At 35.2% G+C, this 14,047-nt stretch overlaps 2 protein-coding genes and 1 long non-coding RNA gene across 3 annotated transcripts in view; all 3 read right to left on the bottom strand.

Moving 5' to 3' along the window:
- LOC103131953 (uncharacterized) overlaps positions 1 to 812 on the bottom strand; it is an 8,051-nt gene extending 7,239 nt beyond the window's left edge. The window contains exon 1 of the long non-coding RNA XR_475464.2: positions 706 to 812. This is a non-coding gene — a long non-coding RNA (uncharacterized LOC103131953). The remainder of the gene's footprint in view (positions 1 to 705) is intronic.
- Positions 813 to 4,571: 3,759 nt separating this feature from the next.
- LOC103131954 (GTPase IMAP family member 8-like) overlaps positions 4,572 to 14,047 on the bottom strand; it is a 41,741-nt gene continuing 32,265 nt past the window's right edge. The window contains exons 3-7 of the mRNA XM_016667037.1: positions 8,074 to 8,793; positions 5,798 to 6,517; positions 5,573 to 5,706; positions 4,787 to 5,459; positions 4,572 to 4,696 (exon numbers count right to left, since the gene is read on the bottom strand). Coding sequence (XP_016522523.1) covers positions 4,572 to 4,696; positions 4,787 to 5,459; positions 5,573 to 5,706; positions 5,798 to 6,517; positions 8,074 to 8,793 — 2,372 coding nt within the window. The remainder of the gene's footprint in view (positions 4,697 to 4,786; positions 5,460 to 5,572; positions 5,707 to 5,797; positions 6,518 to 8,073; positions 8,794 to 14,047) is intronic.
- Positions 12,923 to 14,047, bottom strand: part of LOC103131957 (GTPase IMAP family member 8-like) — a 17,077-nt gene continuing 15,952 nt past the window's right edge. The window contains exons 5-6 of the mRNA XM_016667039.1: positions 13,652 to 14,047; positions 12,923 to 13,398 (exon numbers count right to left, since the gene is read on the bottom strand). Coding sequence (XP_016522525.1) covers positions 13,253 to 13,398; positions 13,652 to 14,047 — 542 coding nt within the window. The 3' untranslated portion in view covers positions 12,923 to 13,252. The remainder of the gene's footprint in view (positions 13,399 to 13,651) is intronic.

The following is a 14,047-nucleotide window of genomic DNA, read 5'->3' as shown; positions in this document are numbered from 1 at the left end:
AGTGGAAGTTCAATATAGTCAGAGATCACCATCTGTTGGAGGACTGGAAGAACTACATATCTGGTTACCAAAAGTAGAAACATTAAAACTAAAAATTCAAAGCTAAAGACATTTTTTAAATTAACTTAAAGCATTTGGACTCTTGATCTAAATCCTGAAACCACAGTTTAATATGACAAAAACCAAAGAAGAATATCTACTAAGGACATAATTATCTAAAATATATAAACTGATGTTATTGTAGTTTATTCTGATGCCAAATCTTAATCAACTTTCTCCTAAACACTCTGATAGAATATTTTTCATTTTGCAAAGACACATCAGTTTGCTCATTTCAATTATGAAAGTTGAAGAGTTTGAAAAAATTTTTTAGACCCAAGAACCATTGATGTTCATAAGAAATTGTTGTTTATAGCAGTTCTGCTCATCTGTTATGTTTTCAACCATGCATAATGGAAAGGTATGACATATTTTAATAAACCTGAAAGATCAGGTACATTTTTAAAGAGAAGTTCACACTGTTAAAAAAAGTGACCAGAATTCAAAATTTCAAGGCACCAGACTTCAGGAAAAACTTCAGGTCTTCAACTAAGCTTTATAAGTTTTGGTTTTGTCTCTGCCAGTTTTCAATTCAATATAAGTTACAAAAGTATAATCCAAGATAGAATAACTTTTAGGGATGATTTATAAAATGAAATCACTGACCTCAGTTAGAAGTATCAGGTGAAGCAGCCATTTGAGATGCTTCAGTCTTTAGACGTTTCTGCTGTTTGTTCTCCCAAAACCTGTTCCAGAAAGTAAATAGTGCAGATGAGGAAGTTACTGGAACATAGTCACAGATCGCCATCTGTTGGAGGTTTGGAAGAACTACAGATCTGAGTACCATAAATAGAAACATTAAAACTAAAAATTCAAAGCTAAAGACATTTTTTAAATTGACTTAAAAGGCAGAAAAAATTCCTTAGTATATTAGCAAGTTTTGTAACCATTCATTTGATCCAGGTGGGTTGGAACAGGGATGCATTCAATAGTAGGAGTCCATGAGCAAAAGAAGAATGGAGCTTCAAACCCCTGATCTAAAGTGTCCATTAAAAATGTAACTCTTCTGGATTTGCACTCCAAGTTTTGCAGCATGGATTGTAATTTTTAAGAGGAACTAAATTACTAGACTAGGGGTCTTCAAATCCAGTCCATTGTTCAGGACATGATACCTGTTCTCACACTTGTTCACTATCCACTGCAGACCTTCCTCACTCTCTATTCGCTCCTCTGCAGTCTTCACTCCTAACCAGTCTCCTCTGGTGAACAGAACAAGTGTGTGTTTCCAGATTTCTTCTCTAAACAGACTCATGTGTTCCTGAACAGACTGCAGATAAAAATTCATCAAACAGTCACTCAACCCTTGTGCGTGCGAGAACTGAGGCAAACGTATAGGACTATCTCAAATGATACAAGTTTTACGTGTGTGGGGTCGGTTGGACCCCATTTCCTTTTAGAATCTAAGGTAATGAGTAGTTTCTATGGCTAAACTAATTGAAAGTAAATATAAAGGTACAATAGGTACACCAGGAGTTTCTCAGTGATCTTTTTGTTCTAACTAATAGGTTTGATTCCAGTTCAGGGTTGAGTAAATATATAACTAGATGCTCCTGTTCTGAGTTTGTGGGTAAATACAAGTCCTCCATGATTTATAAGCCAGAGTCTAAAAGGAGATTCTGTGGATAACCGTCTAAAAAGTGTAAAGCTAAAGATTGATCTGAATGAATGAGTACTCAAATATTTCTAAAATAATAAACTAGACAGGGCAACAAATGACACAAGAAAAAACTGGCACATGTAGCTGATGATACACAGCAAAGACATAAGCCAGCGAAGGCAGTTACATCAGGGAGATGTATCTGTAATCATGAGACATGCATGCATATTTGTCTGTGAAGCCCAGTCTCCTACGCACAATTTCTGATAAGATGGTACTATCTCAGAGCAAGTTCTTGAGTCCGGCTGTACAATTTCATGGATGTCATTCAGAGTGAGAGAGGAGATAGGAAAGAGCAGCTTATTTACAGATCTTCTAGTCAACCAACAAAGGCAGTCATATAGGAGCCAATTGAGATCAGAACATTCTGTATTTCGGACAAATTAAAATTTTTCAATCTGTCCTAAGTCTCTTGGTGCATCTCTGTTAATTCCAACAGACCAGACTAGTAACTTCTCCAAGATTGACTCCATCCTGCTGGTGAACTCCAGTACCTGCAGCATGCCTGCAAATCTCAGCATCAATGGCATTCAGTTTGCGGCTCTGGTCCCACAGCATATTAGTCTGACCGTTCACCAGACGGCCCAATGTGGACAGACAAACTAATCAGGCAGCTTAAAAAGGGCCGAAACAGCTGCTGAAGTCCTCTGAATTTGTCGAGATGTCAGGTATCCTCCAGCCCAATCAGCAGAAATGACGTTATCATGAATCAAATAACTACAGGTCCTCCACGTCTTCCAGGTATAATGTGGACAGACAAAATTTTTTGTAATGAGTAATGAGAAATTTTCGTGTAATGAGTCCAGCAGGACACGTGGCCTCTCCCTCTTCTCATTGAAAAAATTTCATCAATTGCATTGAGAAATCAGCTGACCAGAACCATAATTCGTAGATTCAGCAGAAATGCAAAGAGGCTTCAAAAGAAAACAACACAAGACAAGACAGAGCAGAGCAGCAGGGTGAAAAGTGTGTGGGGAGGAGCAGAGGGGGGGAAAGTGTCTGCTTTCACCAAGAGCCAAAGAGAAAAGTCTAGGTCTCATTTTATTCACATCCAGCACAGTAGCATCCACTTTCCATTTCGTTTCTTATTACTGGGTTTAACTTGACCACATCAAGCTAAAACCAGTAATATTTTATTGTGATTTTCTGACCTTGTTGAAAAATTAAGATGAACCGCTAGCAGAGGTTTTAACATGTTAGCTTCATTCTAACGTTGTGGGCAGTGATCCTGCAATGCTTACTAAGAGCAACTGCAAGACTTGTGCTTTGTTTTCATCCCATCCTAATGGCAGAATATTCAAGAAATGTTCAAAAGTAGTTTGCTTGGTTTTGTGGAGTAAAAATTGCCCTCAGTCATAAAAGGCTGAGAAAAGCTTGAGAGTAAATGGGAAGTATAAAGTTTCCATCTGAAGATAGACTGAAACAACATCAGGGAGGCTGTTTCAGACAGATGAGCTCAATTTAACCCTGGTCTACACATGGTGAATGCTTTGATACTCTGAAGTTACTTTTGGCTGTTATTGCAGTTTAGCAAATAATATTAAGAATGTTTACTGCACCTGTATTAGTTAAAGATGTATAATGAATGTGTTAAGGAAATAAATAAATCTTACCTAAGGTGAAACTCTGAGTCCACCAAGAACGAATCAAAATGCATTTTGATTATTATTTTATTAAGAAATTAAGCAAAGAATATGAGCAATGACTCACCTGGCTACTCCAGGGAAGTGAACAAAAGATGAAAGTACATTGCTTTTAATATCCACCAGCCCTCATACAAAGAGGGGAGGAAAAGGGAGGATCCCACCAGTTTCAGTTTATGTAACAACTCTGGTATTTGCACCTGCAGACTGTGACCCTGGATGGTTCAAACCCAGTTCAGAAATACCCTTTGTTATGTGTTTCCAGCAAGATGGCTGCAACATGAATGGGTGCTTCTTAGATAAAACTGATTGCTTGCTTTATTGATTGAAATAAAACAAAGTTTGTCATAACAAATGGAACTCAGTTCCCGAAGGTCAGATACTCAAACAATTAGCTATTATAATTTCAGTTTCACCAAAAACGATTGTTGATATCACATCTGTTCTTCTCATACCGATGCTATCATTGATTATATTAACAAGGAGTGGTTTACAATCAGGACATTAAAGCTTAAAAACGCATACCTGAAATATTCTTTAGTTTAAAAAAATATAGCTTTAAAGCTAGTTTCAGAATCAGCTCCTTTTTCCATTTTCGTCTATAAAAAAACCATTTAACCCTTTCATGATCAAACACTGAGGTCAAATAAACGTCTTAAAATTAATGTTTCAAGCTTTGTACAACTCATTCAGATAAGATTATTTTTAATTACATCTTTAAAAATGTTAAATGAAAATCTAATGCAAGGTACAAAACACAAAAGGAAGTTACAGCATTTACAATATATGAGGAGTAATACTTTTACATAACAATTCATAAAAAAACATTTACTGTCCAAAGTTGGTTCAATAAGACGAAAAAAATCCTGACAAATATTGATCACACCAACAGAAAGTAGAATGGGATCTACATCAGGGTGATGAAAACCATTTAAATATTGACGTTCAATATATATTGAACTATGTAAGATGTTCATATGAAAGAAATATGATAATGTTTTAGCTCAGGAGAGATATTACCCATCTAGTGTCAACATGCCTACATTTTTTGCTGATTAGTTTAAAAAGTACTGATTTAAATACATATATTTTTTACAAACCTTTAGCAGAAGTGAGTTCTTTGTTCTTTTCCTAAATTTGTATGTTGACTTTAATCAATACCAAGACTTTCCTCAGTGTTTGAGGAACAAATGTTGCTGATCCCAGAGCTGATTCTGGTACTCAGCTATTTGGTCGTGTCCTCGTCGTCTCCTGTTCTCTGAAATGCTCCCATATTCTGAGGAAACATCTCCACTCACTGAAACAAACATTGACGTGTTATTCAAGAGAACAAAGCATGTAATAAAACAGAAAGCTAAATATTAATTCATTATTATATAAAACTTACTGTCAGGATTGTAAAGGTCATCTTTGCTCTGTGCTGTTCTCACATGAGGTTCTGTTGGTTCTTCTGGTTCCTTTGATAAAGCTTTCATCACTCTCTCTATCAGCTCCTGTTCTCTCTTGTTCCATTCCTTTTCTATCTGTTTTGTTTGCCAAGGTAGAATCTGAAGTTTATTTTGTTTGGGTTTAATTGTGAAGCATCCTTTGTTTTGTTCAACCATCTCAATAATTTTTTGGAACAGCTCTTTGACTTGAACAGAATAATCAGAATTAAAGTTTTTTAGAACATGGTATCTGTTCCCACATTTCTCCAGAAGCTCCTGGAGCTCCTTTCCCTCTCTGACGATGTAATTCTCTACAGGGACGTCATTGATCCAGTCTCCCCTGGTAAACAGAACCATGCAGTGTCTCCACACTCTCTCTGTTAATGGCTTCATGATCTCCAGCAGAGCTTTGAGATCTTTCTCTGTGAAAGATCTGAAGATGGGAACAAGCAGGAGAAAAACATGAGGTCCAGGAGAACACATGGAGACACTGTGGAGAACTTCATCTTTGATCCAGTCAGGTGGTGTTGGGTCTGAGAACCAGCCTGGAGTTTCAACAACTGAGACTTTTACTCCATCAAAGTTTCCTTCATGTTTCACACATGGTGAAGTTTCTCTATGATCTTGGTAGTTCTGAAAATATGAAAAACAAACAAAAATAAATCTACTGTACTTTACTCACTGGACACCTACAGTCTGGATGTTAGATTGTATAAAATATTTTTGCTTAGTCAGCATGTTGTTACCTTTTTCAACCAAGCTCCGTTAAAAGTTTTATCAAATTTCTCATTGAACAGAATCATGTTTCCAGCTATACTTTTCCCTGAACATTTCTGGCCAATAAGAACAATCCTGATGTCAGTGATTGGATGTTTCTCACCTGTAAAACAAACAAAAAATACAGTAAATATGATCCTAAAACATTTATGAAACATGACTACAACATAAAATATAAACTATGTATTACTTACCTCCAATCAGCTCTTTCAGGACTCTTATCTTTCTCTCATTGATCGTCTTCAACCTTCTGGCCATCTTGTCTCCAGTCTCTCTCTTGGTTTCTAGCTCTGCTGCTCGGTCCAGCTCCACTTCATAGTAAGGATCTTCATTTCCTGCCCACATCTCTTCAATCTTCTCCAGTAGTTCCTTTACCTGAGTCTTATCACTGTGGTCCTTGTTGTTCAGGACATGATACCTGTTCTCACACTTGTTCACTATCCACTGCAGACCTTCATCACTCTCTATTCGCTCCTCTACAGTCTTCACTCCTAACCAGTCTCCATAGGTAAACAGAACAAGTGTGTGTTTCCAGATTTCTTCTCTAAACAGACTCATGTGTTCCTGAACAGATCTCAGATATGATTCATCAATACAGACAGTCAGATCAATAACCAGCAGCACAGCATGTGGTCCTGGACGACACAGATTCACACTGTTCTCTATTTCCAGTTTATCCATCTCACTGGTTTCCTGAAGGGTGTTGATGTAAAACCATCCAGGAGAATCGACCACTGTGAGCCGCCTTCCTTCAACCAAACCATGACTGATTTCACTGTGGGTTGTTGTTCTGTCATCCTTTTCATTAACATTAAACACATTTTTTCCTAGAATGTGGTTTCCAGTTGAGCTCTTGCCAGCATATGACTGTCCAATCATTAATATTCTCAAATGGTTTGGAGGAACTTTTCCACCTAAGCCAACAAAACAGGGAAATAATGTTCTCAATTTATGAAAGTTTGCAACTTGCCTTTATTTAGAGCAGGGTTCATCAACAGAAAACAATCAAACAGTTACAAAGCTTAAACAGTTGCTAATTATTGGTAGTTAAAACAGAAAGGCCAAAAATAAGCAGGTGATAAATCTAATGCATGAACTCTATGATTTAGATCTTTTTGGGTGACTGTTGTGTCCTTTTTGTAATTCACAGGCCACTATTTTGTTGTTTAATATTAATTTTATACAATGTTAATAGTCGAGGAGTCTCTTGTGGTTCCGTAAACTGTTAAAATATTTTGTAAAAGAGAGCAAGAGGAATTTCTTTTTACAGAGTACTTGGTCTAATTCATCTAGTTCTGTGTTGGTTTTCTAAACATTTTCCTGGAAACAAACACAAAGTTCTGCTTGTGTTTTTCCAAGAGACAATAAAATTGTTTTTTTTTATATCCCATATATAAAAGAGAAACTTCAGTCATGTTATTCTGTGGGTTATATGTGATATTCTCACAGAAAACGTGAATCCTGGAACATTTCCTTCCTTCAACACTGAAGAATAGTGGAGGTTCTAGATTTAATTTACCAGCAGGTTGAGGATTGGGCCAATAGGATTTAACTGAAGCGCAGGACAGAAACAACAAAACAAAATCAAAGCAAAAATAAACAAAGCTCAGTGCACTATTTTGTTGTTTCATATTAATTTTAAACAATGTCAATATTAAATGAGCTAATGAGTCAAGGAGCCTCTTCTGGTTGTGGAGTTGCAGATTTCAGACTCCTGATCAGGCAGATGAAAACTCTGGTCATATCTCAAAATGACTGAAGCTTAATTTTTAATTCAATGTTCAAGTGAAACATAGAACGTAAAAAAAAAATATATCCAATTTAATTTTTATTACATTTCCGTGCCAGCAGAATTGACATGTGCTGGCTAACTTTATTTCTATATAAAAAAAAATCTATTTCTTAAATAAATAAATCTATTTTCATAAGAAATAGATCTAGTTATATGAGAAATAGATTTATTATTATCTCTTCAAGTCAGAAACATAGTCACCAATTCAGAAGTGAGTGAGAAACAGTTTTAAGAGATCGATTGAGTGATTTATTGTTCCCTCACATTTAGTGACACTTCTCCTTAGTCACTAAAAACACATATAACCACAAAAAGCCCCAGTACAACTTAGGAACTGAACTTAAATTAGTACAGTATGGTTTGTGTAGTTTAGTAATTTATTTTCATAGTATATGTAGTATTTTTTAAATTATATACTAACTAAAAAGGTTTTTCTGCCAAACTTGACCTTATAAATATGAATTTATAAGGTAAAATTATTTATATTTTACCATATTTCTTTCCACAGTGTGGCTAAGAACACACACAGTCAGGTAGTTACGGTAAGTAATTTCAGTAGTTTAATTGTTCTTTAAACTATGTACTAACAAAATTTAAAGTTTTATCTGCCAAGCTCTGGCTGACCCACAAACATCTACAGGATCAGGAATACTTATTAGAAATAAACTTGCAACCTACCTTCAATCTGTAGCTTCAGTTTCTTTCTTTGTTTCTGGACTTGATCAAACCTTCTTGAGGCTCTTTCAGTCAAATCTGTCATTTCTTTTCTCAGAGTTTCTCCTTGACTTCTGTCAACAGAACAGTGTCTGAATCCATTGTTTGTAATCAGGGTCTCAATTTTCTCTAAAAGCTTCTTGACTTGATCTCTATCTTCTCTGTTACTGAGGTTGAGAAAATGTTTTCTGTTTCCACATTGTTGAAGAATCCACTGCAGGACTGGACTTGTTCTTATTCTGGACTCAATCTCTTCATCACTACATTGAGCGATTGCAGTGAACAGAACGATGGTGTGACTGAAAACATCTGCATTAAAAAGCTCTAAGTGCTGCTTTAGTGATAATTTGATAAGCTCAGGTAAATATAAATCAACAGGAATGACCAGCAGAAAGACATGAGGTCCTGGAGGACACAGATGGACACTGTTCTGGATTTCTATCTGATCCAGTTTTGGGGTGGCTTCTCTAGAGGAACCCCACCACCATCCTGGAGTATCAACCACTGTGACTCGTCTGCTGAACACTTCCTGCTGCCTCGTTTCACTCTGAGCTGTTCTTCTGCTGGTGTTGAAAACATTTTGACCCAGGATGAAGTTTCCAGCAGAACTTTTACCACTAGGAAGGTCATTATATCTTCCTCCTATCAACACAATCCTCAACTCTGTAGCAGGATGGCTTTGTGCTGTAAAGATAGAAAAGGCCTAATTTGAATACAGTTAAGAAACATCTACTTTGCCAGCACAAGATTGAACTGTATATCACTATTGGAACACTTGTGTAACAGAGTAAATATTAATAACACTGACACAAAATAAACCTGAGACAATATATAGAAAATCAGAGGGAGCGATTTCATCCAACTTCCATTTCTTTGATAAAGTCAAAATCTTGGAATTCAACATATTCAGTTAGTAAAATGAGAGTCCAAGATAGGACAATGTTTAAAGGAAGGATGGAAACGTCACATACCTGAGTTGGAAGCAGCCATTTCGTTAACCTCACTCTGACGACCTTCCTGCGTGTTTGTTCTGACTAAACTTACTCTTACATGAAAGTAAGTCGTGCAGAGGTGGATGTTGTGCTTGATGGTTGGTTGATAAAGTCAAACATGGTCAGAGATCGCCATCTGCTGGAGGACTAGAATCACTGCATTTCTACTCTGACAACTTAAAGGAACTTCAATAAAACTTAAACTTATATCAATAAACAAATTGTTATTATGTGTTTATATAACACGGAATAAAACACAGTGGGTCAAATTAAAATAGAAACCAAACGTTTACTCAGTATGAGAACTTGATCTGTGTGAATAAATGCTGAAGCATTACACAGTGATTTGAATTTGAAGTGAGCAATTTAAAGAAATAAAGACTATGTAGAAAATAAGATCTATTATTTGTCAGGGAATTAAAAAGGCTCATTCTTCTATTTTAGCTGCTCTTGTTGATCAACTTTCAATTTAAATTCTTATTGAGTAAGATATCAGTCAAAAAGTTGTGTGCAGGATTCTAACATTTGTTTGTGTGTCAATAAAAGTCTTGTATGCAAAACTCTGCTGTCAGAGTTTCAGTTTCAAATTATTTTGAAACTGAAAATAAATATTTTAAACTTTAAAAGGATGTACAACTGAAAAACTTTTTCAAAAGTACTTCAAATTCAAGTTACTTCTGAATTTCAGATTTTTTTTTCCAGTTTCAAACTTTTGACCTTGTTTTAGCATGGAGTTAGAACCGTACGTAACAGGGGTGTGAAATTACTAATTATTCACCACAACAGCTGGACAATAGTCACAGTTGTTGCATTCAGGGCTCATGGGAACTGGAAATGCAAAAACCACTTTTTTTAGCCCTTACATACATTATTTTGAGTGCTTTGTAGGAGTGCAATTTTTTATTTATTCTGTCCGAGAGTTTCATTAATATCTTTACATTCTTTTTGAGTTATATTTCAGTCTGTTCATTTTTCTCCATTAGTTGTAAAATTTTTCTTGCTTATCATATCACCAAATTTGCTGTGGAACTACTAAACAAGGTCATAACTTCTGGCTAATTGTGAATGGGCCAATTCTTTCAAAAAATGTTTTTTTTTTTTTTTTCAAAAATGCTTTTTCAGTTTTAAATCTTTTTTTTCTTCTTCTTCAGAACTTTGTCAGTTCCAAATCTTTTTTTCAGTTTCAAATATTTTATTTCATTTAAGTTATTTTATTCTTTTGAACAAACTTTATGGTCCCAATTTAGTTCCATCAAACAGCCACAAGACTGGTTTCATCTGAATGGGGTAAATGCAGAGCAGAACAAATGTTTATTGATGCACTAAGTAAAACACAAATAAAGCAGAGTCTGAGTGTGGAAAAACAACTTTATGAATATTCAACACATTCTCACTCCCAACTCGTCACATATTGACGCTTGGGCAGGTACCCTCGGCGTCACATATTGACGCNACTTAAAGCATTTGGACTCTTGATCTAAATCCTGAAACCACAGTTTAATATGACAAAAACCAAAGAAGAATATCTACTAAGGACATAATTATCTAAAATATATAAACTGATGTTATTGTAGTTTATTCTGATGCCAAATCTTAATCAACTTTCTCCTAAACACTCTGATAGAATATTTTTCATTTTGCAAAGACACATCAGTTTGCTCATTTCAATTATGAAAGTTGAAGAGTTTGAAAAAATTTTTTAGACCCAAGAACCATTGATGTTCATAAGAAATTGTTGTTTATAGCAGTTCTGCTCATCTGTTATGTTTTCAACCATGCATAATGGAAAGGTATGACATATTTTAATAAACCTGAAAGATCAGGTACATTTTTAAAGAGAAGTTCACACTGTTAAAAAAAGTGACCAGAATTCAAAATTTCAAGGCACCAGACTTCAGGAAAAAGTTCAGGTCTTCAACTAAGCTTTATAAGTTTTGCTTTTGTCTCTGCCAGTTTTCAATTCAATACAGTTTTAAAATTTTAAGTCTTGCAGTGCTCTCCGGTGACCAAAATGTTCAACAACAGAGTCCAATATAATGAACAGACATGTTTGAGACATACAGATAACAAGCAAAATAGCATAAAAAATAAAAACAAAATTACTCAGTAACACTGAGTAACACTATTCTCTCAGCACATACTGTATCCACTACTCCACTACTTACCTGAAATGTCTTCCAAATTCATTTTACTATCTGGCCGTCTTTTGTGATAACTTGAATAAAAATCAGTAACTAATCTGACTGATGTGAAGGATATTTCTGTTCATACAGAAAATAAGGTTACAGTTTCCAACCAATCTTTATAAAACAAATAAATATCTAATATCTTGTTAAAAAGAATCAGATTTCCCACAATGTTCTTCCTGAACATTTTTGGCCAACAAGAACAGTCCACATGTCCTGGGTGTTTTATTTTGCATGGCACATTGCTGCCATCTGTTGGACTTTTAGGGGACTGCTTTACTTTTACGTTATTTAGTTAGTACGGTTGTTTGCTCCCGGTAGAGCAGATGAACACACTTGACTGTGATGAACGTTGTATTCCTGGTCGAGTTCTTTGAAGCAATGCCTTTTCACTCCATTCTACATGGAAATAAAGGAAGAACTAATTAATACTGACTCGTGTGGAAGGAGTTTGGCTAATGGTTAGTTTTGGTACAAGACACCATAGCGAGACCATTACACCACATATCACTGAATGAATGTCTCTCCCTTGTATAAAAAGAAATTTACATGCATGAGTGCATCGTAAAAATATCCATATATATATATATTTTTTTACCTTATCCACATATCCACAACCAGCTGTTTCATTACTCTTGATATTCACATTTTTTGCTTAAAATTTTGTTGATGAAGCTTAAAATTGAGTTATTTCCACTGATCATCTTTAAGATGTTTCTACAGATGGAGTCCACCTGTGGTAAATTGGGTTGACTGGACTTGGAAATTCACTCACCTCTATAAATGAGGTCCTACAGTTGATGATGCAGGTCAGAAGTCAAACACCAAAAATGAAATCAAAATGATTCATTGTATGTAGATTTCTGTGACAGGATTGTGTTGAGACTAATTCAGATGTGAATACTTTCCAGACGCACTGTGCAGAGGTGGGATAAAGTTTTTGCTCTCTTCATAATGTCCTTTATTTTTATGTGTCCTTTTAAGTGTTTCAGATTGTTTGCAAACCATAAAATTAGACAATATCACAACACAAACTGCAAATTCTAAATTAAGGTGTTTATTATGAAGAAGAAAAAAAACACATCAACAAATCATCACCCCTCCTGTTCCATAAGTGTTGTTTTGTGTCAGTATAGCTTCTGAGGGTTGTTTTATTTGTCTTCTAGTTTTGAAGACTCCTTTGTTTAGTTTGATCATGTTCATATTTTCTTTCAGTGAGATAGCATCACAAATCATTTCTGTGCAGGCAGCATACAAGGCTACCTACTTCAACCGACTTTTGTTGGAACTGATGTCAAATCGATTATTGTGAAGGATCAGATTTCCATCTTCACTCTTTCCTGAACATTTTTGTCCAACAAGAATAAACTTGCCAGTTATTAAAACTAGTTGTCATGTATGACAAACAACAAATTAATCAGACTCTAAAGATGAGTTAAAATAATCTCCGTCTTCAGAAAATCTACTGCGTTTAGATATCATGAACATAAATGTTATGAAAATAATTGAAAAACTCCATCTTACACAACCAGATTTAGCATTTGTTATAAATTCAAACATTTTTCACATTTGTGTATAGAAAGCAAAAGAAAAAAACAGTTGAATTAAAAAAAAGTGCAGAAACATGTTTAACATCTATGGATTTTTAAATATTATGATATACATTCATTTTGGACACAAAAAATTTAATTAATAAAACAATGACAATTTACAGGAAACTACATTTCAATATATCAACTCTGTAGCAACTTATTTTACACAATAATGTTGGCACTGCAACACTTATGCTTGTTAAATGATTTCAAATAAAGCTCAGATGTCAGTTTTATTTTCTATCCTGCGTATTAAAGTCATTGCATTTTTGAGCCTCTTTGTGATGTTTGAGAACATGCTGACATCATTTTGTTTTTCCTTTCAGTGACAAAACTTTTTCTGTCATTAGATTAGGAGACTTTCTTCAGTGTTTCAGTAAAAGTTGTTGGAGGGTAAAACCCCAGAGCTGATCTCAGCTGGTCTTGCACTTTGCTGCAGCCATTCAAGAACCTGGTCATATAATTGTAGATTCCCAAACTTTATAATTCTCCAACAATCTGAGTCCTTATCTTCACTCACTGAAACAGAAGAGGAAACTTTAGTTCCATATTTTATATTTCTTTGTATCTGCTTGATTATTTTTATTGTATTTATTTAGTTTAGCAATTCCTGGTGTCATTATTGACAATGTTGTATGTTTGGTTCTCTGTTAGATCTGATTATGAAAACTCATTTCTAAAGAAAATCAGATTGCTATGGAAAAAGTGTGCAGTAAAATGCATGAGATTATATATGAACACAAAACTTTCAATTTGATTAAGTTACACTTACTGGATGGCATGTAGCCCTCGTCCATGCTACTTGATGTTTCTGTAAAAGGTACCGTTGGTTCCTCTGGTTCATTTGACAAAGCCTCCAACATTTTGTCTATCAGGTTCTGCTCCCGTTTGTTCCACTCGTCTTCGGTCAGCATGCATTGTTTTGTTGCAGAGGTAGAATCCGAATCTGCACGTTCTCTTTTTGTATGTTTTGTTGTGAACCATCCCTTGTTTTGAGTCACCATGACAAACATTTTTTGAAACAGCTCTTTCAACTGAACCGGATCATCAGAACTCTTAGGATTTAGAACATGGTATCTGTTCCCACATTTCTCCAGAAGCTCCTGGAGCTCCTTTCCCTCTCTGACGATGTAATTCTCTACAGGGACGTCATTGATCCAGTCTCCCC

This window comes from Poecilia formosa, unplaced genomic scaffold, assembly GCF_000485575.1.
Source record: "Poecilia formosa unplaced genomic scaffold, Poecilia_formosa-5.1.2 Scaffold881, whole genome shotgun sequence".
Classification (NCBI taxonomy): domain Eukaryota; kingdom Metazoa; phylum Chordata; class Actinopteri; order Cyprinodontiformes; family Poeciliidae; genus Poecilia; species Poecilia formosa.
Note: the sequence above shows the minus strand (reverse complement) of the source record. Positions and strands in the feature narration are given on the sequence as shown.